The sequence below is a fragment of the Notamacropus eugenii genome, chromosome 1 (genome assembly GCF_028372415.1).
Source record: "Notamacropus eugenii isolate mMacEug1 chromosome 1, mMacEug1.pri_v2, whole genome shotgun sequence".
NCBI classification, from domain to species: Eukaryota; Metazoa; Chordata; class Mammalia; order Diprotodontia; family Macropodidae; genus Notamacropus; species Notamacropus eugenii.
The window spans coordinates 82372700-82398416 of record NC_092872.1 but is presented as its reverse complement, the minus strand read 5'-3'; the positions used below and the strand labels follow the sequence as shown (position 1 = coordinate 82398416).

General features: G+C 38.8%; 1 protein-coding gene across 2 annotated transcripts in view; it reads right to left on the bottom strand.

Moving 5' to 3' along the window:
• Positions 1-25717, bottom strand: part of SEC14L5 (SEC14 like lipid binding 5) — an 85658-nt gene that overhangs the window by 39070 nt on the left and 20871 nt on the right. For both annotated transcript variants that reach the window (XM_072608219.1, XM_072608210.1), the window contains exons 3-5: positions 3414-3563; positions 3170-3301; positions 261-389 (exon numbers count right to left, since the gene is read on the bottom strand). In XM_072608219.1, the coding sequence (XP_072464320.1) occupies positions 261-389; positions 3170-3301; positions 3414-3563 (411 nt within the window). The remainder of the gene's footprint in view (positions 1-260; positions 390-3169; positions 3302-3413; positions 3564-25717) is intronic.

The window sequence follows — 25717 nt, the reverse complement described above, 5'->3', positions numbered from 1 at the left end:
TCCAGCTGTTGGCAGTCAATTGCATGGGGGGAAAAAGCCAGATGTGGACAAACCAAGATCCTCTACAATAAAGAGCCCTCATTTCACAAGAGCCTTTTGCTCCATAAGCCAGGTAAGACTATTTCCAATTAGGATGAGGAGCAAAAGAGTGGCCCTTCATATTCAGGAGACTATAACCATAATGAGAACTCTTTGTAAGTGAGTATCTCTTCTAAACATCCAGTCTGTTACACATGAAACTAACTGGCTCCATTTCTTACTTTCTTGATGTTGGCGGTGTACTGCTTCATTGCAATTTTCTCCACAGCATTTTCAAAGCCAAAGAATGATTTGATGTCGAGAGAGGCTGACTGCTCGAAGCAGGTCCACTCATCATTCTCAGGGTGAACCTGAAATCCAGAGATGTCAAGTCATTTACAAAGTCACAAGACCATAGAACACTCAGAGCTAGATCCATATGTACCCTTTTCACACTTTAGGAAGCAGGCCCAAGTGAATTGGACACTCTCTAAGTGAGTTAGATACAACCATATTGGACATTAAACTCCCATTAAAGTTTAACCATTGTGCGTTGGGCTGACTTGGAGCTTCTGGGTTTGCTATGAGGGAGGCATGAGACTAAGCAATGCTTCATGAGCCCTCTGAGGAAATTCCTTCTGAAGAGTCAAAGTGGTCAGGTCATATAGTTCTACATTCAGGAATAATCTGTTTGCAACTCAGCTGTGAAGGTCTTTCTAAAGGCTTCTGAGAATAGCCTAATTCTCATCATTAAATATTCACTGTCTTTTGGGACCTGTACATATATATATATGTATATATATATATATATGTATATATATATACACAGGATGAGCTGAGTTACCCAGCTAACTGGGTCCCCATTCAGGAAGCTCAGTCCACTCATAAGGTTGTGTTTGTCCTTCATTTTCAAAGAGGACCATGACATCAGGGAAATGATGACATCACTTGCAGTTGACTTTTGATTTGAGTGAGGGAGGGCTGTACAAGGTCACCAGCCTCACTTTCTCCTCCAGAGTCATCTGGATCCAGTGACCAGATATTCATCAGGATGACTGGAGATGGCCCAGGATGCAATGGGAGACCCTGGTCCTTTTAAGGTAAGGCCTTTTCAGGTTCTCACTTACAGTGAGGTAATGCCCATTCAACGAATAGGCCTCTTTAAGAAGTGAGTCAAGGAATGGCCTTTGATGGGCCAGAAGCTGCCCAGCTAACTTGAGGTTTACTGGCTAGATATTTCTTTCTTGCTTGCTTTCCCTCCCTCCCTCCTTTCCTTCCTTCTTTCCTTCCTTCCTTCCTCTCTCCCTCCCTCTCCCTTCCCCCTCCCCTCTCTCTCACAAAACCTGAAACCCAGTTCACTCTGAATCCCATAGGTTGGACCACAATAGGTCCCTGCCCAAGGTCCACTTAATGGTTACATTTTCGGCCCTCTAGGTTCGGAGTGAATGTCAGTGATAACTGTTTCTGTTTGGAACAGCAACCCTTAAAGTTTTTCCCTCCCTGCTTGATTTTTTTTCTTTTTTCTAATTAAAGGGGCCATCCCTTGACTCACTTCTTAAAGAGGCCTATTCACTGAATGGGCATTACCTTACTGTAAGTGAGAACCTGAAAAGGCCTTACCTTAAAAGGACCAGGGTCTCCCATTGCATCCTGGGCCATCTCCAGTCATCCTGATAAATATCTGGTCATTGGATCCAGATGGCTCTGGAGGAGAAAGTGAGGCTGGTGACCTTGCAAAAACTTTCCCTTACTCAAATCAAAGTGAAGTGCAAGTCATGTCATCATTTCCCTGATGGCTTGATCCTCCTTGAAAACAAGCAAAAAACACAAAAACAATATATGTGCATGGATGCAGGCAAAACGCATACACACACACACACACACACACACACACACACACACACACAGAAGTGAATTGAGAAATTCATCCATGAGGCTGAGCAATGGTATTTTACTATTTTAAAAGGAAGGCCTCTGATATGTCATGTCTTCTCTAGCCCAGGGGGAAGGAAAAAAAATGTGTGGTTGATAAGATTAGGACATAGTAAGCACTTAATCAATGCCTGTTAGTTGGTAGTTGTGCAAAGTGAGGCACAGTCCAGATCAGCAATGTTACAACCTGATGCCATTAACAAATGACTAGCAAATAACACAATGAGGAAGAAAGCAACTTTTTTGCAGGAATTCAGAGAAATGTTGTGTTCCACACTGATACTTGCTCAGACAGAAACATCTGGAATGTACTAGAACTAACTCCATCCCATCTAATAGCCATGATAATCCTATTTTGCAGTAAGAGGGTCATGGAAGGGATATCACTTGGGAAGTTATGAAGATGAGCTAATGACATAATAAAGCCAGAAGAGGAATAGGTTGTCAACAGAAACTTCTTGGCAGAATCTATTTCGCATTACTCTGCTTCATTCCACACTATGGTGTCATAATTGGCTGAAATTGATACGGTTCTGAGGAATTGTTGACTGTACCTCAGAGGTCTTTTAGAACTTTGCAGCAGGCCAACCCAACAGAAAATTGCCTTTCTGGAAACAGTGAGGAAAAAGTCCTGGATTTCAAGTTTTTCAGCATTTAAATCCTGCACTTTACAACTTCTGTCTTATGTGATTCTTGGGTAAGACTCAACCTCTAGGCTTCAGTTTTATCATCTATAAAACTGGACTAGATGACCTCTATGGTAAGTGCTTAGAACAGTGCCCAGGATGCAGTAAGCACTTAATAAATGATTGTTCCCTCCTTCCCTCCCTATATGCTTTAGAATTCAGGAGTAGGGAACCTGCTGCCTTGAGATCATATGTGGCCCTCTAGGTCCTCACGTGCAATCCTTTGACTGAATCCAAACTTCTCAGAACAAATCCCCTTAATAAAAGGATTTCTTCTGTAAAACTTGGACTCAGTCAAAAGATCACACTCAAAGACCTAGAAGGCCTGCCTTCTAGCCTGCCCATAAGGCAAGGCTGCAGGTTCCCCACCCCTGTTTTAGATCTATGATCCTACTCTTAAGTCCAGCCTTCTATGCCTAGCTTTCCAGGGAAAGTTTCACATAGTAATGGCCACTGGTGGTGGGAAACAGACCCACATAACATGACACCTTTCCCAAGGAAAAGAGACAAAGTTTGTACCATGGTCCACTTACCGTGTAACTGCAGTTCTCATGAACAATGACTCGATTGGCAAACGTCTCATTGTGAGCCTCGATAAAAAGAGTCCGATCCTTCCGATTTAATATATTTTTCTGCACAAAGACAACATACTCGACCCCAGCAATCTACAAGAGAAATGAAATAAGGGGGCAAATGATGCAGAAGAAAGCAATCAAGGCTTCCTGGCCTTCCGTCCCAGTGACCCTGGGAACCAAGGAAAAGAGTGTAAAGGCCTACCTTCTTCAATAACCGTGGTGCGTCTACAGTCAATTTACAGCTGCGTTCCACAATGTGAATGGACTCATCCTGGCTCTTGGATTCATGAATGATCTCACTGCCCAAGAAGACAGGTATCTGGGGGCATGTTGGAAAACGTTTTTCATAGGCCTAGGAGAGGCAAAAATGGGAGTAAATACCAGTCTCTGGATGCCACTCTGACACTGAGAGACACATGCTATATTAGAAGAAAAATGTTCATTGAGATATGGGTTCTTGTCTCATCTCCACCCCCTGGCTTCCCTGACTTCCTTCAGGACCCAGCTAAAATCTCATCTTCTATAGGAATCCCTGTTAATCTTAGTGTTTTCCTCTATTGATTATTTACTATTTATTCTGTATATGGGTTGTTGATTTTTTTTTAATACAGTTGTTTGCATGTGATCTCCCCCATTAGATAGGGAACTTCCCAGGGCAAGGACTGTCTTTGCCTTTCTTTTTATCCCTAGAGCTTAGCATAGTGCCTAGCACATGGCTGGCACTTAGTAAATATTTATTGATGGATTGAGGGTGCCATACATGCACCTGCCAGGTGACTTGGAAAAGTCACAGCCTCTCTGGGTCCAAGTTTTTTCATCCATAAAATAAAGAGATTGATCGAGATAATCCCTAAGATCTTCCCAGCTCTAGAATTCTAGGATGCTATGACATTGCCAGCTCACTAAGCAAACAAGGAAGGAAAATCCGTTCTCTGACAAAAGAGAACAATTTCTTGACTGTCCCAGGAAACTTAGGGGCACTGTTGCTAGTCTGTGTGTTGTCTCCCTTTTTTTTAGACACTCACACAGAAAATCACCCTATTTCTAGTCCTGTATTATGAAAGTGACCCCACTGAGACAGTACATTGTATTCTTCTATGTTAGATTCTGAGTTAGCTCTCCCTCTAAGAATTTTTAGTTATATTGAAAAAGAATACCCCCCCATACCTGATAAAGCTGCAATACACACACATACACACACACACACATACACACACACATACACACACACATACAGACACATACACATACACATACACGAGTAATTTTCACTTGCAAACACTTTACATTCATTTTTAAGTTAGTGGCCCCACTTGAAAATCCAACAAATTAACTTAGCCTTATCTCTATCATCCTCAGCATATTCTATTTTATGAACAATTTGACTATAAGCTGATTAAGGGCAGGATCCACGGCATCTATTTCAACCAATAGTATTTTAAGGTTGGTTCCTGCATTCAGGGCAGGGGACTAACAACTAAGTGCTTAGATTCCAAAAGAATAAACTGTTAAGAAATATCACCACAATAGACAATCACAAAAACTGATCATGCCTTTTGACCCAACAACATTGCTAGGATTCTGACCCAAAAAAATCATAAAGAGAAAAAACAGGACTTATCTTCATGAAAGTAATCACAGCTGATTTATGGGTAATTATAAAAAACAATTTATATGTCCAGTGACTAGAGAATAGATGAATAAATTACAATATGCTAATGGAAATCATGACTCCATAAAAAATTTAACATGAAACATACACGAAAATATGGAAAAACATATATGAAGTGATGCAAAGCAAGTTCAGTAGAACCAGAATTGTATCCACATGGATTAGCACTAGAAGGAAAGAAGGGGGGAAAGAAGCAAGGGAAGGAGGGTGGAGGGACAAAAAGGAAGGAGAAGAGGGAGGAAAGGAAGAAACGGGGAAAAGGATAGAGTAAAAGAAAGGAAGAAGTCAGGTAAGAAAGGGGAAGGAGGAAAGGAAAAAGCAAGAGAAGGGGGTTGGGAGGAAAGGAAGGAAGGAGACAGGGAAAGAAGAAAGGAAAGAAGGAAGAGAAAGGGAAGGAAGGAGTGAGGAAAGAAAGGAAAAATAAAAGGAGAAGGAAAAAGGTAGTGGAACTTCAGGATGTTTCAGAAAGGGACACAGAGCAAAGCATCTCTTGTCTATCAGTCATCTACTAATTTATCTGGTTCTACTTGGTTAAAACTTAAGGGTTTTGTGTAAGATCCCATTCCGTATTTTGTACATTAATTTATTTGTCTTGGTCAGTGTAACTGTTTCATCTGTAATATGAGATAATTTTTAAGATCTCTCCCAGCTTTTTATTCTGTATATTTATATAAGTGGTTGTTAAGTTTATAATAAAAAATTTTTAAAGAAAATCAAACAAATAGAACCTCAGAAGAAAGGGTAAACTTCCCTGGGCATCAACTCTGAAGTCCCTGGAGCTGGCTCCAGGGTACACAGGACAGATAGGGCTCCCCAAGGCTTTACTGTTTACGCAGGACTTCCTTAGAACAAATGTGTTTTACGTGGTAGCTCATTGCTGTTGGGATCCTGCATTTGGTACAAGGTCACATGAAAAGCAAAGGCCGTGCTCAGCTGAGGAATGTGAAACTGAAATACAGTTTCCATCTTCTAAAGGCTGTTAATGAAAGAGGTGATTTATTATAGACCCTAAAAGGGGAAAATTTCTGCCCCATTCAGTACAAAAATTGGATAGCTGTAATTTAACAACATCTGTGTACACCTTTATTAGAACAGAATTTACTAGACACACACCACTCCCAGTGTCTATCAAACCTCCTTAGATGTCCTGGGATTGGGATTTAACACTCACTCTGAAAATAACCAAGGCATCTGAGGACACATCCTGTCTTTGCAGCTAGACCTGCTACCAGGAGGAAGGGCAACTCTCACGCTCACAGAACCCAGGGTGCCTGGGCCAGGAAACATGGAAGGTTTGTTTCCAGTCACTGGTCTAACTAACTTGACCGTTTCTGACCTTTTTCTATTTGTGGCTTTAGATGGACTCAGATTCCTCCTTGAATATTTACTGAGTGTGGTATTGTACTGTACAAACAACATCACTGTGAGTTTCCACCTCCCAGCTGTACCTTCCCTAGAGATCTCGTGGTTCCCTGGTCTCTCAAAGGCTGGCACAGGGAATTCTGATAAGGACTCGTATCACATCATATATTTCAGAGATCCAAGCCCTTGATCTTATTGAGATTTTTCTCCTTTGAGTAGGGAGTAACTTGAGGAGGACACACAGCCATTACCTTAGCTCAAGCCCTCCTCACCTCACTGAAAGTGAGAATCTGAAAAGGTCTTAGTCTAAAAAGGGCCAGGCTCTCCCACTGCATCTTGGGCCATCTCCAGTCATCCCGATGAGTGTCTGGCCACTGAACTCAGATGACTCTGAAGGAGAAAGTGAGGCTGGTAACCTTGCACAGTCCTCCCTCACTCAACTCAAAATCAACTGCATGTCATGTCATCATTTCCCTGATGTCACGGTCCTCTTTGAAAAAGGACAAACACAACTCATCTGGATTATTACTACTGCCTCCAATTGCCTTCCCTGTGTCAAGTCTCTCCCCTCCACAATCCAGCCTCCACATTGCTTTGAATGTGATTTACCTTAAGCACAGATCTGACCACGACATTACCCTATTCTGCTAATTCCATTGTCTCTAGTACAAATGTACTTTGCCTAGTTTTTAAGTAGAGCTTCATGACCTGGCCCTGACTGGCCTTTCCAGACTCATTGCACCTTACTCTCAATCTTAAATTCTGTGATGCAGTTGAGTTAGTCTTCTCTTGGTTGCTCATAACAAGAATCTCCACCCCCTCCCATGTCTTTTTCTGGTCATCTTCCATGCCTGGAATTCACTCCTTCCTTACAGTAAGACCTGGGTTGGAATCTTGGGTCCATTCCTTAATTGCTAAATGACCTTGAAAAATAATCATTTAAATTTCTGAAGCCCCAATTTTGCCATCCACAAAAATAAGGATAATATCCATTATAGGTGTACTTTAAGGATCAAACAAGATAGGGACAGCTAGGTGGTGTAGGAGAGTGCCAGCCCTGGAATCAGGAGGACCTGAGTTCAAATGTAGCCTTGGATGCTTACTAGCTGTATGACCTTAGGCAAGTCACTTAACCCTGATTTCACAAAAAGAGAAAGAGAGAAAGAAAGAGAGAGAGAATATACAGCACAACCCAAAAGTCTTAGTGCACAGTTTTAATAAGTTCAGAAGCATAAATGCTATAAACTTACCATAAGAAATCATTTGAAAGTTGAATTATTTAAATTTCCTTTGTACTGACTTAGTTGTATGAATTTTGAATAATGCACTCTAATTTTAATTTTTTTATTTCATTCCCTCCAAAGGCTAAAGATCTTAAGGCTAGATAAGAAATGCAAATAAAAAATAGACTAGAAAGATTTATAGCATATGATGATGAATTTGAATAAGAAATACATCAATATTTTCAAAATTTTAAATAGGTATCCTTTCAAATTTGGGGGGGGAGTAAGTTTGTAGTGTTTATAGGTCTGAAGTCATGAAAATCTAAAACTGCACTAAGATTTTGGGGATGCAGTACTTAAAAGCACTTTGTTAAAAATAAAAGGGCTGCCCAGATGCAAGACAGGCATCAGAGTACAGTCAAAAGAACGCTAGAGTTGGACTTAAAGGCCAGGATTCAAATTACAATTCTGCCACTTCCTGGATGGATTTCTCTGAGCATCAGTTGACTACCCTATAAAATCTCTTTTTTTAAAAAAAAAAAAAAGGTCTGAAGGTTACTTTGATTTCTAATTCTGTAACACAATGATCCTACTATTAAGATATTATTCATTCACTACTCCTAGTTCTGCATTTCTGGAGTAAAACTGAGTAAGTTTATTCCCTCTTATACATAACAGATTTCCAAATATCTTAATCGCTATTATTTTACCTCCTTCAGGCAAGTCATCCTCAGGGCCTAGTACAGGGCCTAACACATAATAGGTGTTTAATAAATGTTAGTCGAGTGACTGACTCCTTGGCTGGCTTCTAAATTCCATTCCTTCCTTATTCCCCATCTCTGGATGTAGTCTAATTTGTATCTCTGTTCAAATATAGAAATCTCTGAAGGGATCAAAATATTCCTAATAAGGGCAGACCGGCAAAGAGACTAGGAAGACCTTTACATCCGATGATGCACCTTCCTTCTACTAATGACGTGTAAGATACACTTAGCTTTATTAGCTAGAACTACAGACTAATTCCATGATAAAAAAAAAAATTGAGCTGTTCATTAAACTTGTTTTTTGAGTGAGCATTCAAAAAAGAATGCTGATCGCTTAAGTTTGCAGGCTATTGAAATCCCCAGATATTTTCCATGTGAATGGTTACCAAGTCAGGGCACTCCCATATTGTACTTGTACAACTGAATTTCTTGGACCTTGATACAGGATTTTATGTTTATTCCTGCTCCATTTAATCCTCCTGGTTTCACATTCCAATCTCCCCAAATCACTTTAAATCTCAGTTCAGTCATCTGTCATATTGCCCATCTCTTTTAGCTTCGTGTCATCTGTACATTTGGATAACAAGAAAACACCAAAACAGCAAACAATCAATATCTTGAACCAGATGGTATTAAACCCAAAGCCCTGTGATATCCAACTAGAAATTTCCCTCCAGCTTTATTTTAAAATTGTTCAATTAGTTAGAAGTAGTATAATCCAGTCCAAATTTCAGCATGAAGACACCACAAGAGAGTTTATTAAAAGTTTTGGTGAAATCAAGGTAACAGTAAACTTATTGCTTTCACCTGGTGATAGCCCTATTTCAAAATGGAAATCAGATAAATCTGGTATGTCTAATTTTTAATATATCATGTTGACTTCTAGTGATCACACTGTTCTTTTCTAAATGTTCACAAATCACATTTAATTTTTTGTTTTAGAAATTTGCAAGTGATCTTCATGAATCTTATCAGTCTGTAGCTCTAGCCATCCATTTCTTTTCTGAAAATCAAAATGGCACTTGTTCATTTCCAATCTTCTGGGACTTCTATTTTCCATGGTTGCTCAGAGATTACTGATGACAGCTCAGACCATTTCTTCAAGTTCTCGGAGTTATGGGCAGTTTAAGCAGGGCTGGAGATTTAAATTTATTCAAACTGTCAACAGTGACTTTCTTAGTCTCCCTTTGCCTATCTTGGGCTCTTGATTTCAGGAGGGGCTCCAGATATGCTCACTTTATTCCAGATTCAAATCACACTCTGTACTCTACCTCCTTGCCAGTGGAGTTACCATCCTGGGGAGATCTTTGCCCTGAGACCTCCAGCTCCTCATTGGTGATTCCCTTGCTTGAACGACCATTTCAGTGCTCACTTGACTCCCCACCAAACTCAGTCTCTCGACTTTTTCTCCCCCTCCTTACCAGCCACATTGTCTCTGCTCAGGTTATCTTCCCTTCTGCTTCCTATTTCCCCTTTATGTGTTGTCTACCCCATTACAATATAAGCTTCTTGAGGGTAGGGACCATTTTGCTTGCTTGTATTTGCAACTCAAGCTCATAGAATAATGCGTGACACATAATAGGTACTTTATTAATGTTCTATCAATCGATCTTTAAGTTGTTTATTCCATTTTCTCAGTCTCCTCCATAAGGAAGAATGTTCTTTGTCCTTCATTTCAAAGAGGACCAACGACATCACAGGGTGATGTCTTGACTCACCAATGAATTGGATTTAAAGTGAGACAGAGTTGTACAAAGTTATCAGCCCCATTCTCTCTCCAGAGTCATCAAAGTCTAATGGCAAAACAAAAGTCAGGATGACTGGTGATAGTTTATTCAGTTCCCTCAGTCTCCTCTATAAAGGAAAATACTAGAAGGGTACATGCCTTTGTTCTTTCAGCTCTGTACACAGCTCTGAAAACAGCCATTGTTGCCTCTAGCATTTTTACAAATCTCAACTGATTCTGGGCATTAACCTCCACAGCATTATTCTCATAAACTCATGCCCCATTTTTTTGTATTTGTCCCCACATACTTCTTCTTCTGTCTTTAGGCACAGAAGTAGAAATAGGTCCTGGACCTGTGACTTTGTTGTCATTAGGATTTCCAAATGAGAAATTTCCTCTACTCATGCAGGTAAATATTTTATAGTCCTTGAAAGCTGCTTAGAGCACTGAGGATTTAAGTAATTTGTCCAGGGTCACACAGCAAGTATGTGTTAGCTACCGGGCTTGAATTCAGGTGTTCTTGGCTTAGGAAGCAGCTTTCTATTCACCATGCCTCTCCTCTATGGACATATACTTTTGAAATCTGAGCTCACTTAAGAGCTCCCTATGTAGCCACATTATTTTTTATAGCTGCCTCCTTCTGTTGTCTTTCTCTTTAGGAGGATTTAAGATTATACAGTCATAATTTTATTTTTTTCTTTTTAAAAAAACAAACATCTCCAGCCACAGGATTAAACTTATTTTATAATATGAATTTTCTTTTAATTATACTTTTTATTTTCCACACCACAGTTATTTCTTGATATGACCTCCACCACCAAACTGTCTCTTATAAAAAAAATAAAATAATTAAGCAAAATAAACTGAGAGTGACTATATGTGGCAATATATACAATACGCCATATCTATAGTAGTCCACCTCTTTATGATGAAGAAAGTATATTTCTTCATCACAGGACAAAGATTTGCAATGCATTTGAGCGTGGTTGCCTTTTAGGGATGTTGTAGTTCATGGTGCACTATTCTTTCACTGTACTGCTTCTTTTACCACATATCAGTTCAAACAAATCATCCCATACTTATCTGAATTCCTTAGCCTTTTTGTTCATTGAATAATCTCTAAACTTTTTAGTTTTTTCCTCAACTGTAACGCACATATCCAGCTAGGATTAGCAATTTCTTTCCTTGCTATTAAGAATTCCATGTTGTCAGTTGGTTCATTTGTAGTCTTCTTAGATAAACTAAGGAGCCTCATCTCTCCTTTTTAGGAGGCAATTGGGGTTAAGTGACTTGCCCAGGGTCACACAGCTAGTACAGTAATCCCTTCCATAGCACAAGGGTTAGGGGCATAGCACCACCACAATCTGTAAAATTTCTGCGTAAAATTTTTTGGTTCTCCCTTTATACCAGAGAAGAAGACTAATTTTTTTTTCTTTTTTATGGGATGTTTACAGTACCTTACCATAAAATTTGGGTCAAGTATTTGATCACAGGCTCTGTGTGGTCTACAAGCTTCTGCAAAACTCCTCCAAAATCTCCATTTAATTTCTTATCGCAATAGGGAAAGTTGCAATATGGAAGGGATAACTGTAAGTATCTGAGGCCAGATTTGAACTCCTGACTCCAGGGCCAGTACTCTATCTCCTGCACCATCTAAATGCCCCAGTCTCATCTCTTAATAAGGAAACAGCTCACTCTCTTGTCACTTCATCACCTGGCTTCTATTATTTACTTTATGAATCCTGAGATCGTTACCAAAACAGTATGTGTCACCTCATCTTTTTTTTTCCTGAGGCACTCAAGCTGGCATTATTAGTAACCACATACACATGGTGTTACCTAGGATGATCTTACTACCTAGTTTCTTTCTTTTATAGGAGAGGCAGTGGGATGTAATGGAAAAAACACTGGTTGTTTCCAGGTTTGAAATCCCCATGCCATCAACGCAGATATGAGATTGGATCGGATGGTTTCCAAGGTCCTTCCAACTCTGGAATTTTATAAACCTAATGATGCTTACTAGCTGTGGGACCAGGGACAGGTCCTTTAACTTCTATGAACCTCAGTTTCCTCATTCATAAAATGGAGACAATCCCTACAGTATTTACCTCATAGGATTACTGTAGGCTCAAATGAAATAATGCAAGTAAAGTGTCATGTAAATGTCAGTTTTTATTATTTATTCACACCCCACTATTCTACCCTCCTGTTGGTATTCTCTTTTGAAATGTGAAATTTTCCTTTTTTAAAAAATATTTTATGGATGTTCATTTATTTTTTTTTTTTTACTTCTGCCAACTAAGTAAGATCACTGGATCAGCAGAGTGATTCCATAGGGCCATTTTCTCTATTTTGCCAATTTTACTTTATTATAACAAAGGGTTCAATGGGGGAGGGGCATATCAGGAAATGAATTGTTAATAGTCAATAAGCATTAAGAGCCTACTATGTGCCACTGAGAATACAAACAAAAAGATAATCCCTGCCCTCAAGGGCCTCCAAATCTAATGGAGGAATGCAACACTCAAAAGTGGAAAAAGCTGGGGAGAAGATATCCAGTTTCAGGGGTGGGGGTAGGAGGGTGTGGTGCAGTGAAGTCAAAGAAGTCCAGAGTGAGCAAATCAAGAGATCAATAATACTTTCTGCCACCTGCAGAGGATCATGGAGTCATAGATGTAAAGCTGGAAGGGGCCTAAGAGGTGAGCGAGCCCAAGTCCCTCATTTTACAGCTGAGGAAACTAAGGCACAAGGAGATGACATGATTTTCCCAAAAGGCAACGTGAACCTAGGTTCTCTGACTTCAAACCTAGTACTCTTTCAAAAAGCAAAACATACCTCAAAAACCCTCCTTTTTTCTTTTCCTGACATTTTCCAATTCTCTTAGGGCAGTCAGGTGGTGCAGTGGCAAGAATACTGTGCCTGGAGTCAGGAAGATCTGAGTTCGAATCTAACCTCAGATACTTATAAGCTTTGTGATCCTGGGCAAGTTACTTAACTTTGCCTTACTTTCCTCATCTGTAAAATGAGCTGGAGAAGGAAATGGCAGACCATGCCAGTGTCTTTGCCCCCCCAAAAATAAAACACCATACCCAAATAAAGTGATGAAGTATCAAACACAACTGAAATGACTGAAAAACAACAAGCTTCTAAGATGAGAGAATGTATTAGGAAACAGAATCAAAACCTGAATAGATTCATAAGCTGAAAATCACAGAATATTATTCCAAATTAAAAAGACTGATACAAAATGGTTCTCGAGACCTATTCACTAGCAACTCATGTACTGTTTACTAATATTTGTGGAATACAGTGCTTACGTAAAAAGGTGAATTTGCAAGAGACTAATTAGTAGGTTCTCTTGCTTATGTCTTAAGCAAGGACTCAAAGTCTAGTCTATAGAGGATAAACCCAGAACTACAACAAGGTCAAGTCAAATCCCAGTACACGGGCCCTGAAAAAATTTGGAGGGAAGAGAACAGATAATCCAGCTGTGAGATATCTTGTATAAGCTTTCCACAGAACTTCACAAACCCTCATATTTCAGGATAATATTTATTGAGCTAGCAAAGGAAGATCTTTGAGGTGGAAAGAGTTCTAAGAAGGAAGTCATAGGAGTTATGTTCAAAGCTAAGCTCCACTAATTACTACCTATGGGGCAGTACATACAGCCCTGGGTTTGAAGTCAGGAAGACCTGAGGTCAAATCAGGCCTCAGACACTTCCTAGCTGTATGACCCTGCTCAAGTCACTTAACCTCTATCCGTCTCAGTTTTCTCAACTGTAAAATGGAGATGCCAGCAGTACCTACCTTCTCAGGATTATTGCAAGAGTCAAATAAGATAATAATATTTATAAAGTGCTTAGCACAGTGTCTGGCATGTGACTGGTAATTTATAAATGTTTGTTTCCTCTTCTCTCTCATTTGTAAAATAAGAGGATTGCACGGAGATGGACCTCGAAGTCCCCTCTAGCCCTAAATCTATGATCCTGTGATCCTACTTAGTGACACAATTTAATCCATTAACTTTGGCTAATTCCCTTGTCTTGCTTAGCTAATTAACAAGTATTTAGGAAAATAACTTTGGAAGACTTAAGAACTCTGATAACGGTGACTACTTATGACTTTCAAAGACTGATAATGAAGCATGCCTCCCGCCTCTGGGCATAAAAGTGCTGGGCAAGACATGGAGAATGAAACATACATTTTCAAACACTCTGTTCATATGCTTTGTTTTGATTATACTTATTTGTTATCAGGGAGGGCTTTTCTTGGGGGTGGAGTAAATTACTGAAAAGTGATGGAGAAGAAAGAGAGAGAGAGAAAGGAAAGGAGAAAGAGGTAGAGGAAAGGAGGGGAGGAAAGAGAGAGGAAAGGAGATAAAGAAGGAAGGAAGAAAGTGAGAAAGAAAGAAAGAAAGAAAGAAAGAAAGAAAGAAAGAAAGAAAGAAAGGAAGGAAGGAAGGAAGGAAGGAAGGAAGGAAGGAAGGAAGGAAGGAAGGAAGGAAGGAAGGAAGGAAGGAAGGAAAGAAGGAAGAAAGAAGGAAAGGAAGGAAGGAAGGAAGGAAGAAAGAAAAAGAAAGAAAGAAAGGAAAGGAAGAAAGAAAGAAAGAAAGGAAGGAAGGAAGGAAGAAATGAAGGAAGGAAGAAAGAAAGAAAGAAAGAAAGAAAGAAAGAAAGGAAGGAAGGAAGGAAGGAAGGAAGAAAGGAAGGAAGGAAGAAAGGAAGAAAGGAAGAAAGAAAGAAAGGAAGGAAGAAAGAAAGAAAGAAAGAAAGAAAGAAAGAAAGAAAGAAAGGAAGGAAGAAAGAAAGGAAGAAAGAAAGAAAGGAAGGAAGGAAGGAAGAAAGGAAGAAATGAAGAAAGGAAGAAAGGAAGGAAGGAAGGAGGGGGAGGAAGAAAAGAAAGAAAGAAGGAAAGAAAGAAAAAAGAGGGAGGGAGAGAGAAGTGAGAAAGGAAGGGAGGAAGAAAAAAAGAGAAAGAAAAGGAAGAAGGGAAGAAAGAAAGAAAAGAATGGAAGGAAGGAAGAAAGGAAGAGAGAGAGAAAAGAAAGAGAAAGGGAAGGAGAGGAGGAGAGAGGGAGGGAAAGAGGGAAAGAAGAAAGGAAGTTCAGAAGGAATGCAAATAGGGCAATTTTGTCATCACTGTTAAATTTAACCTATACTTTCCCAAAAGCCAAATAATAATAGTAGTAGTAGCAGCAATAGTACTACTAGTAATAGCAGCAGTGGTAGTAACAGTTAACATTTTTATCATGTTTGCGATGTGCCAGGCACTGGTAAGCACTTTATAAACCTTATCTCATTTTATCCTCACAGCAAGCCGAGGAAGTAAATGTTATTATAATTATTATCCCCATTTTACAGATGAGTAAACTGAAGCCAAAAAGGGGCCAAGTGGTTTGCCCAGGGTCACAAAGTTAATAAATGGCTGAGGCCAGATTTGAGCTCAAGTCTTCCTTACTCTATAGACTGCATCATATAGTTTCCTATATACTCCTCTTTTGTTTTTTATATATTGTAATATTTGTGTTTATTGATAATCATTAAGTTCATAATAGAGAAAAAATCTTTAAAAATATTTTTGAGGACTTGTGCGTATATGTATGTATATATGTACGTATTTTCAAGAATTTGTATATGGTATTGCACTAGGCTGAATCTATTTTCTCTCACCTTGAACCAACTTTTAAATGTCTTACATCTTAAGAAACTAGAGGGAGTTTTTTGGGGTGGAGGAGGAGTTCTATTTTGGAAGGGAGGAGGATCTGTGAATTCATCGATGTTAAGGAAATCCTGGTGTGGAAACTCTCATCCTATGCAGCTCCCAACATGGAATGTTGCCTGAGGCACTTAGAGTCAAGTGATTCAGCCATCATCACACATCAGAAGAAGCAGGACTTGAACCCAGGTCTTCCTGACTTCAAGACTGGCCCTTGAAACCCTACACCAAGTTGCCTTTCCTAAAGATCAGCAGAAACTAAGAAACAAGGAAAAAGAAAAGTACATGCCTCAAGAACTCCAGATGTCAGGCCAGTATGTACACCACTACTTTCTTTGACTTTTCAACAGTCTACCAAATTATGAAAACATCAGCTGTCCTCAAGACCAAAAGCAAATAATCTTATCAATAATAAAAACGGCATTTACATAACGCTTCATGGTTGCAAAGGGCTTTACATATGTTATCTCATTTGACCATCACAACAACTCTACAGGACAGGCTCTGTTAACGATCTTCATTTTACATGTGAGGAAACTGAAACACAAAGAAGGAATGCTCAGGGTCATGAAACTAGCACGTTTCTGGGACAGGACTTGAACTCAGATCTTCCTGATTCCAAGTTCAACACTTCAAGTCTAAGACTCCACTATGCTACCTAAGTAACGGGAAACATACGGAAACTCCACTGAGCAGGTGGGACATTGACTATGGGATACAATATTTACAATGGACCCCAGAAGCAGAGTAGGAAAGGGTGGACTTCATAGCACAGCAGTGTAATGGGCTATATCCTTTCCCTGGGCAGGAAGAAAACACAAGATTCACGTCACAAGTGGCAGAGAAGGAACAGAGACTATGGTCCAATCAGTTTGCTTGCCCCTTTCCTAAACCATCAGCTCTCCAAAGCCTTATAAGATAACGGTCAAATTTCATGCTTGGAGTGGTGGAAAAATTGAGCCTATTTAGGTTGATCCAATGAAAAGCATAGTGATAATTTGCAAGGTTGAATCAGAGATCAAGGGTTTAGCCTGCTTTTAATATTCTTGTATCACAGTTAGAACCATCTAAATAAACATGCAAACTATTCTAGTTTCCAGGTTTGAAGAGAGAACAAATGGTTTTTGATGCTTCTGCTGGACCAAGAGATAACAAAGCATGAAGCAAACAGCTGTATGGTACAAAAGATTCCCCCGATAGAACACAAGTTTCTTTAAAGACAAGAGACTGTTTTGCTCTTTTGTCTCTATAATCCCAGTCCCTGATACCATGTTTTGAATGTAGAAAATAATTCATAAATGCTTGTTGAATTGAATTGAATGCCATGATCTAATCCTTGCTGGAAGGCACTGTGAAGAACACAGCTGTAGATAATATTCAAAGAGAGCCTATCACAAAGCAGAGTACTGGACCAGGAATTCAAAGTCCTAGGTTAAAGTCCAAACCTTGGACCTTACTGGGAGATCCTGGACAAGTTGTTTCATTTTTCTGAACCTCCATTTCTTCATTTATCCATGTGAATGATAATAACTGCTCAACCTACCTTAAAGAGCTGTTATGAAGATCAAATAATGTATGTAAACTATGTTGTAATGTTAAAATGTTAAAAAAGAAAGGTTTTTTTCTTCCTTCCACAAAAGTTCAATTTCAGACTTCATCATGATGCGGATGTTACTCTGGGTTCTCAATTACTATGCCAACAAATCACATGCTCTAACAAGTTTGACCTAAGCTGAAAAGGCTTCAAATTTAGATCCAGTGACTGATCATATCTGTTGTCAGAGGACCAGCCTAGCTAAATTTGGAGAGGCTCATCACCAGAGATTGGCTACCACCTAAAGATTTTTTTAGACAGCAATTCATGAAACTGTCTATTCAGCTGTAAATCGATTGAGATTAGGTTCAGTGAAAGCACCAATCACATGGATAAACTATAAAACTGCTTACAGAAATAAAGACAAGCTCAAATAACTGGAGAAAAATTAATTGTTTGTGGCTCGACTATGCCGCTGGAAAAAGAAATGGCAAAGCACTACAGTACCTGTAAAGAATGCCCTATGGACAAATCCATGGGATCATGAAGAGTTGGACATGAATGAATGACTAAACAGCATAAAAAATATATGCCAACAGGGGATAAGGGAAAGGAGAAGAGAAGGGGAAGGCAATGAGCATTTATATAGTGCCTACTATGTGCCATACTATTTATACTTTTATAAATATGATTTCATTTCATCCTCACAACAACTTTGAAAGGTGGGTGCTATTATGATACTCATTTTACAGTTGGGGGAAATGAGGCAAACAGAGGTTAAGTCACTTACCTAGAGTCACACAGCTAGTGAGTATCTGAGGTCAGATTTGAACTCAGGTCTCCCTGACTCCAGGCCTAGAGCTCTCTCCAGATTGTGTTTATCCTTTATTTACAAAGAACACCATGACATCAGAGAAATGATGACACAGCTTGCACTGGACTTTGTTTTGAGTGAGGGAGGGTTGTACAAGGTCACCAGCCTCACTTTCTCCTCCTGAGCCATCTGAATCCAGTGACCAGATATTCATGGCACAGGATGCAATGGGAGAACTTAGCCTTTTTAGTTTAGACTTTTTGACATACTCACTTTGAGGGAGATAATGCCCATTGAGTGAAGTAGTCAGGGAATGGCTCTTTTAATGAGCAAAAAAAAAAACTAAATCAAACAGAGAAACTGTTACTATTGATAATCACTCTAAGCCAGCCATTAAGTGGAGCCTGGGCAGGGACCTATTGTTGTCCAACCTATGAGCTTCAGAGTGCACTGAGTTTAAGGTTTGGGGAAGAGGAAGGAAGGAAGTGAGGGAGGGAGGGAGGAAGGAAGGAAGAACAGCTGCTCCTTAAATTAATGTATTATTCAGTACTATACTAAACCAGCAACCAAGCGATTACCTTAAAGAACGAGGAAAAATAAGAACAAAATTCATCTGGAGGAACAAAGGGACAAGAATCTAATGTGTGAAAAAAAAAATGTGTGAAATAAGTAGGCTTCGTGGTATAATATACTGAATTATACTACAAAGCTGTAATCATCAAAATTATTTTATATTAATTTAAAAAGAGAAAAAATCTAACGCAACATATTAGGCAGATTAGATCAAAAAGCAAACAAACAGTAACACAGTGGTCTAAAAACGCAAAGACACCAAACTAAGGACTCTATATTTGGCAAAATGATGATAACAGCAATAATAATTAATATTATATAATTAATAATTATAATAATATAATTTATATAGCACTTACTATGTGACAGTTATTTTTTTAAAAGGCTGGGAAAACAGTAAATGTATCTGGCAAAAATTAGGTTTAGATCAATATCTCACACCATATACCATAATAAACTCCAAATGGATTTATGATCTAGCTATAAAAGGTCAAAATAAATAAGTAGGAAGAGAAGGAAATGAGATAGCTTTTGCAACTCTAAATAGGGGAAGGTCAAATAGGGGCTAGAAAGGACAACAAAAGATAAAATGGACGGTTTTGATTATATAAAATTTAAAAGGTTTTACAAAGCAAATGAAATCAATGCAGATAATATTAGAAGGGAAACAGTTAACTGAGGAGAAAAGCTGCCACAAGTTCCTTTGATCAAAGCCTTGATAAGCAAGAAACCTGAGGAACTGATTCAAATGTGTAAGCATGGCAGCTATTTCCCAATAGATAAATGGTAAAGCACATGAACAGGCAGTACTCAAAGGAAAAAATTCAAGCCATCAACAACGGTATTAAAAAATGCTCTATGTTGTTAATTAGAGAAATGCAAATTAAGACAACTCTGAGGTTCTACTTCATAACTATCAGACTGGAAAAGATGACAAGAATGGAAAATAGCAATTGTTGGAGGATCTGTAGGAGAACAAGCACGCTAATAGTTCAATGTTGGTGAACCTATAAAATAGCCATTCTGGAAAGCAATTTGGAATTATATCCCATATGGCACCAAACTGTGGGTATACTTTGACTCAGCTAAAATTTTACTAGGCTTATACACCAAAGAAATCAAAGACAAAGGGAAAGGACCTATGTGTCCAAAAAGTATTTTTAGCACTCTTTTTTGTGGTGGCAAAGAATTAGAAAGTAAAGGGGTACCCATCAATTAGGGAATGACTGAATAAATTATGGCACATGAATGTAATGGAATATTATTGCGTCATAAGTAACAATAAAAGGGATGGCTTCAGAGAACCCTGGGAAGATATATATGAACTGCTGTAGAAGAAACAAGAGAACAGCTTCTGAATACAGAAACAACACGGTAATAACAAACCACTTTGAAAGACATAAGAACTCTGATAAAAGCCAAGACTAACCACAATTCCAGAGGACTGACAATAAAGCACCCACTATCTAACAGAAAGGTTATTGACTCAAGTTGCAAAATCAAACTTTTTTGGACATGGTCAATGTGACAATTTGTTGTACTTGACTATTTGTTACAAGAGTTGGACTATAAGGAAAGCTGAGTACCACAGGATCAACTCTTTCAAATTGTGGTGCCAGAGGAAATTTTTAGAGTCCTCTTGGACAGTAAGAAGATCAAATTAGTCAATACTTAAAGTAATTAATACCAGCTATTCACTAGAAGGTCAAATACTGAAGCTGATGCTAAAATACTTTGGCCACATAATAAGAAGGTAGGACTCATTGGGAAAGACTCTGATGTTAGGAAAGACTGAAGGCAAAAGAAAAAGAGGGCAGCAGAGGATCAGATGGATAGATAGTATCATGGAAACAATGAACATGGACTTGGACAGACTTTGGGAGATAATGGAAAACAGAATGGCCTGGTGTGCTACCGTCCATGCTTATCACGAAGAGTCAGACACAGCTCAATGACTGAACAACAACAATAGCCTTCTCTTCACTCTATATGGATGGCTCCTCCCAATGTCTTCCTTAAAAGAGGGTAGAAAACTAGACTTGGCTCATTCCACTCTGCAGAAGCATGTTCCAGGTTAAGCTCATCATCTTTAATCTCACCACCACTCTGCTAACTCAAACCTTGACTGATCCCACTTCTCTCAGCTTCCTCTCCCCTCAGTTTGAAGAACTGAAGGATGGAATATCATACTCCTCCAAATGCCTTCCTTTATAGAAGGCAGAAACTGGATTTTTGGATTCACTCTGCTCTGCCTGGTTTCAACTGCATGGGACAAGATGCTGCTGTGCTAGATACCCTCTGGCTTTCCCCCCTTCTACTTTCTAGCCCCTTTTTATGTGTTGTCTCTCCCCATTAGAGTATAAGCTCTTTGATGGCAGAGACTTCTTTCTTTTTATTAATTGTATCCCCAGGACTTGAAACAGTGCCTGGAACACGGTAGGTGCTTAGTAAATGTTTATTGGACTGGACTGGATTGGGGAAAACATGGTCCCTACCCTTAAAGGGCTTATCTGTTTGGAAAGAATGACTCATTCCCATATAAACCAAGTAGGAAAACATGAGAAAGTCATATAAATAAAAAGCACATGTAGTGCTTACATGTAGGAAATACGACTATGGCCTCATAGGATGGGAAAAGCATTGTACCTGGAGTCAGGAGACTCTAGGTTCTAATTCTTATTTTGCCACTAACTCATCATGTAGACAAGTCATCAAATCATCACTTTAAAATAACTATGCTAGAAACCTCTAAGACCTTTGCCAGTTCTAACATTCCATGATTCTAGCTAGCATCAACATATAATATCAATACTACAAAAACATGGCAAATGAAAACAGGGTTTCAATTTTGCTCTAACATCTTATGATCTTGCTAAATCCCAGAGGAGCTAAGTAACCAGCTTGTACTGGTGGACAGGAGGTGGGAAAAGTATGAGCAAAGACATTCATATGATAGAAGCAGTGTGGGGAAAGGGGGCATTTCAAAAACTGAACTGTCAGTAAGGGACGTCAGTCCAAGATAATCATACTATCTAAAGGTCCAGTCTCTAGCTTACTCATTTCCTTTCATGACAAACACTCTTAAAAAGAGAGACCCATCTGGAGTGTCAAGATAACATTAAATGGCATAGGACTGACCTATCAGCAGGAGATGGGACTATGAGCTGTGATGGGCACTTAGGCAGGGTTCTTTTTAACAGGAAGTCTTTTCAATATAATGAGCAGCTGCTAAGCCTGAAATGAACTTCCCACACAAACAGGCAGCTGCGGTCCAGTCAATAAACACTTATTAAGCACCTACTATGCACCTGGCACTGAGCTAAATCCTAAGAATACAAAGAAAGGCAAAAGATACTGCCTGCTCTCAAGGGGTTCACAATATAATGGGGGAGACAGTACGCAAACCACTATGACAGACAAGATGAATACAGAATAAATTAGAAATAATCAACAGAGGGAAGACACTAGCATTAAGGGGGACTGTGAAGAGGTCCCCATAGAAGGTGGGATTTTATCTGGGACTTAAAGAAAGCCAAGAGGCAACATAGAATATATGTGACTAGGGTAAGAAAAGGCTATGAGGGTGAGAAAAGTTATGTTTCAGATCAATGACCGCAATACACTTCACATTTACATAGCAATTTAAGATTCAAAAAGATCTTTTCCTCATAACAACCCTGGTGGTTGTTGTGTGTCCTTCATTCTCCAAGGAAAGTAAGAAAGGCATTATCACTCCCAATTTTACAAATGAGGAAACTGAGGTGAAATGAACTAACTTGCCAAAAGTTAACACTGCTCAGTTAAGTAGTAGAACCTTGAGTTCAGGTCATAGGACACTAAGGTCAGTGGACTCTTTCCACTACAAGAGGCTACCTCTAATTGATCCATAGCAAAAGCATCACTAATACCAGATGTGCAGCAGTGATTAGAGTCAAAAGAGGCCTGTATCATATTTTGATAAAATATATATATTATGCAGGCAGCATGACATAATGGATAGAGTGTTGTACCTGGAATCAGAAATACTGGAATTCATATCATCTCTTATTCATTAGTTGTGTCACCTTGGACAAGTCACAACTGCCAGTACTTAACGCTCAATAAATGCTTGTTGACTGATTTTGTACATCTCAAGCAACTAGGATTTTTCTATTAAGCAATAGATGGGTTGAGACCTGCACTGAGATTTGATGGAGGAAATTTCTTGTACTAAAAAGATCATCAGTTTATTCGAACTGAAAAGGACTTCTGAAGTCATTTAGTCCAACCCCCTCATTTTACAGATGAGGAAACAGGCCAAAAAAGTGAAGTGAGTTCCAAGGCAGAGCTATGCAGAAGCCAGCGAGAGCTGATTGTTTAATTTTCAGCAAAAGCATTTACAGCTCAGAAACTGGCAAACAAATCTGGAATTATGCCCAAAAGGCAATCAAACTGTGCATCTATCCTCTTTGATTCAGCAATACCACTACTAGATCTGTATCCCAAAAATGATTTTTTAATAGAAAAGGACCTACTTGTACAAAAATATTTATAGCAGCTCTTTTTGTGGTGGCAAAGAATTGGAAATTGAGGGGATGCCCATCAATTGGGGAATGGCTGAACAAGTTGTTGTATTTTAATGTAATGGAATACTACTAGGCTATAAGAAATGATGAGCAGGTGGATTTCAGAAAAACGTAGAAAGACTAACATGAACTGATGCAAAGTGAAGTAAGAAGAACCAGGAGAATATTGTACACAGTAACAGCAACATTGTATCATAATTGACTACGAATGACTTAGGTATTCTCAGCAAAACAATGATCCAAGACAATTCCAAAGGACTCATGAAGAAAAATGCTATCCACATTCGGAAAAAGAACTGAATGCTGATTGAAGCATACTATTTTTACTTTCTTAACTTTTGTATGTGTGTATGTGTTTTTTTTTCCTTTTGGTCTGTTTCTTCTTTCACAAGATGACTAATATGGAAGTATGTTTTACATAATGACACATATATATAACCTATATCAAACTGCTTACCATCTTAGGGTGGGAGGGATGTAAGGGAAGGAGGGAGGGAGGGAGAAAATTTGGAACTCAAAAATTTTTTTTAAATGAATGTTAAAATTTGTCTTTACATGTAATTAAAAAATAAAATACTATTTAAAAAATAAATTGGAAAACACTACAAATCAGGGCTTGATTTATTGTTTTGTTGGTTCCTGGACTTCAGTAACTGATATATGTTTTGCATGACTTCAATGTATAACCTATACCACTTATCTTCCAGGAAGTGGGGGAGAGAGTGAATTTGGAACACAAATTTTTAAAAAATGAATGTTAAAAAATTGTTTTTACATGTAATTGGGGAAAATATTATTCATAAAGTTAAAAGATTAAAAAAGAAATTGATGGAGAATAGGTTAAAAGTAAACTTAAAAGTATATCCTAAGTACATTTTCGGAGAGCTAATTGTTAAACATTTTCCAAAACACCACTGACCCAAGATCACATACGAAATGAGTGGCATAGGAAGTAAGTAGAAGAGCTTTGATTCAAACCTAAATCTCCTGACTTTATATGCAGAATTGGTTATACTGCATCACCCTGTCTCTAAGAACTTTGGAGTATTTCAGTTCTTTTAATTTAATGATGGATGACTCCATTTTATGACACAAATATTGGAAATCTGGTCCATTTAAGGAAATCCAAGAATATGGCTGGCAGTGGAAGTCTCATAGACATGAAGAGAAGAGACCTGGAGCTAAGGTTTCACTCATACATAGTCCAGGGCAGGAATCTCAAACCCCTGCTTCAATCAGTTGCTTGATGCTCCTGTCCTCCCTCTTATCCCTCCAAGGTAACATTTTGCCCCTTGGTTCAGAGAGATGTGTCATCAAATAAATGCCTGTGTGAAGACATACAAAGAGAGTCTTGGGTAGTAGTAGCGCCAACATACTAGAAACTTAAAACAAACATGAAATTTTAGTTGGAGATATCTGAGTTTATAGTAAAGTGATCATAGGATTTAGGATCATAAGTGTTCTTAGTAATCATTTACTCCACAGTCACTTTTACAAAGATTTAAAAACTAAATAAAGATAACTTTTTGTCCAAGGTCATATAGGTACTACATCATAGAGCTTCTAACCCTTTAAATCACGTTCTTTCCATTTCAGTAATATACTCCATTTGGCAATCCCAGATCCCAACCTGTTGGACCATCTGGGGACCTACATGAGTTGGGAAGAAAAATATCCTAAACCTCCCAGAGTTCTTTTCATAAAAGCAAAACATTCAAAGACAATCACTTCTTCCCTAAAGCCCCAAGTCCAACAGCTCTCAGCCTCCTGACACTCCCCCCGACCCCATTAGAGTTCTATCTCTAGAACTGGGAGGTGAACCTCCAGTCTATGCCCTCAGCTTAATTTCATCTGACCTGCTAGCCTGAGGCCAGCGCTAACAAAAGATATTATTTTCCAAGGTAACCTTCAGTCATTGCGGAATGAGGCAGCCTTGATCTCTCAAATTACAAAGAGAAGACAATAAGATGGCATGTGACATTCAGGCAGTAAGTGAATTTAGCCAGCACCTCCAGGATTCTAAAGAGAATTTCTCAAAATCTTTATCTCATTTCTTCCTACACATATAAAGTCTTCAGAATTCCAGAGAAAAAAATTTTATAGCAAAAATAAAACTTTGAAAATATTCTAAATTGCTAGAAGACTCATCAGAATTTAAAGGAAAGTAATAGCTCAGCCTGGTATCCTCAGCTCAAATAGGGCTTGACAAGAACACTTTTCCTTCCAACCCACACACTCAATTTTAAAACCCAAGGAGGGCTCCTGCCCTTTCTTTCTCTCATCCATCTATTTGTCTCTTCCCACTTCATGCATGTTCCTCACTCCTGCCTTCTCCCTTATTTTCTCTGTACTACCACTGTGTTTCTCCTCCTTTTTCTTTCCAATCTATGGAACTACTGTGGGTTTTATATATTGAATAGATTTGCTACCTTATTTCAAAAGAGGGCTGGTAGAATGATCTTTCTCCCTTCAAAAAAAAAAAACTGTTTGATTTCTTTTTAATTGTATGTGTTTCTCAACTGCTTTTGCACATTCAGTAAACCATTCAATTATTCCAA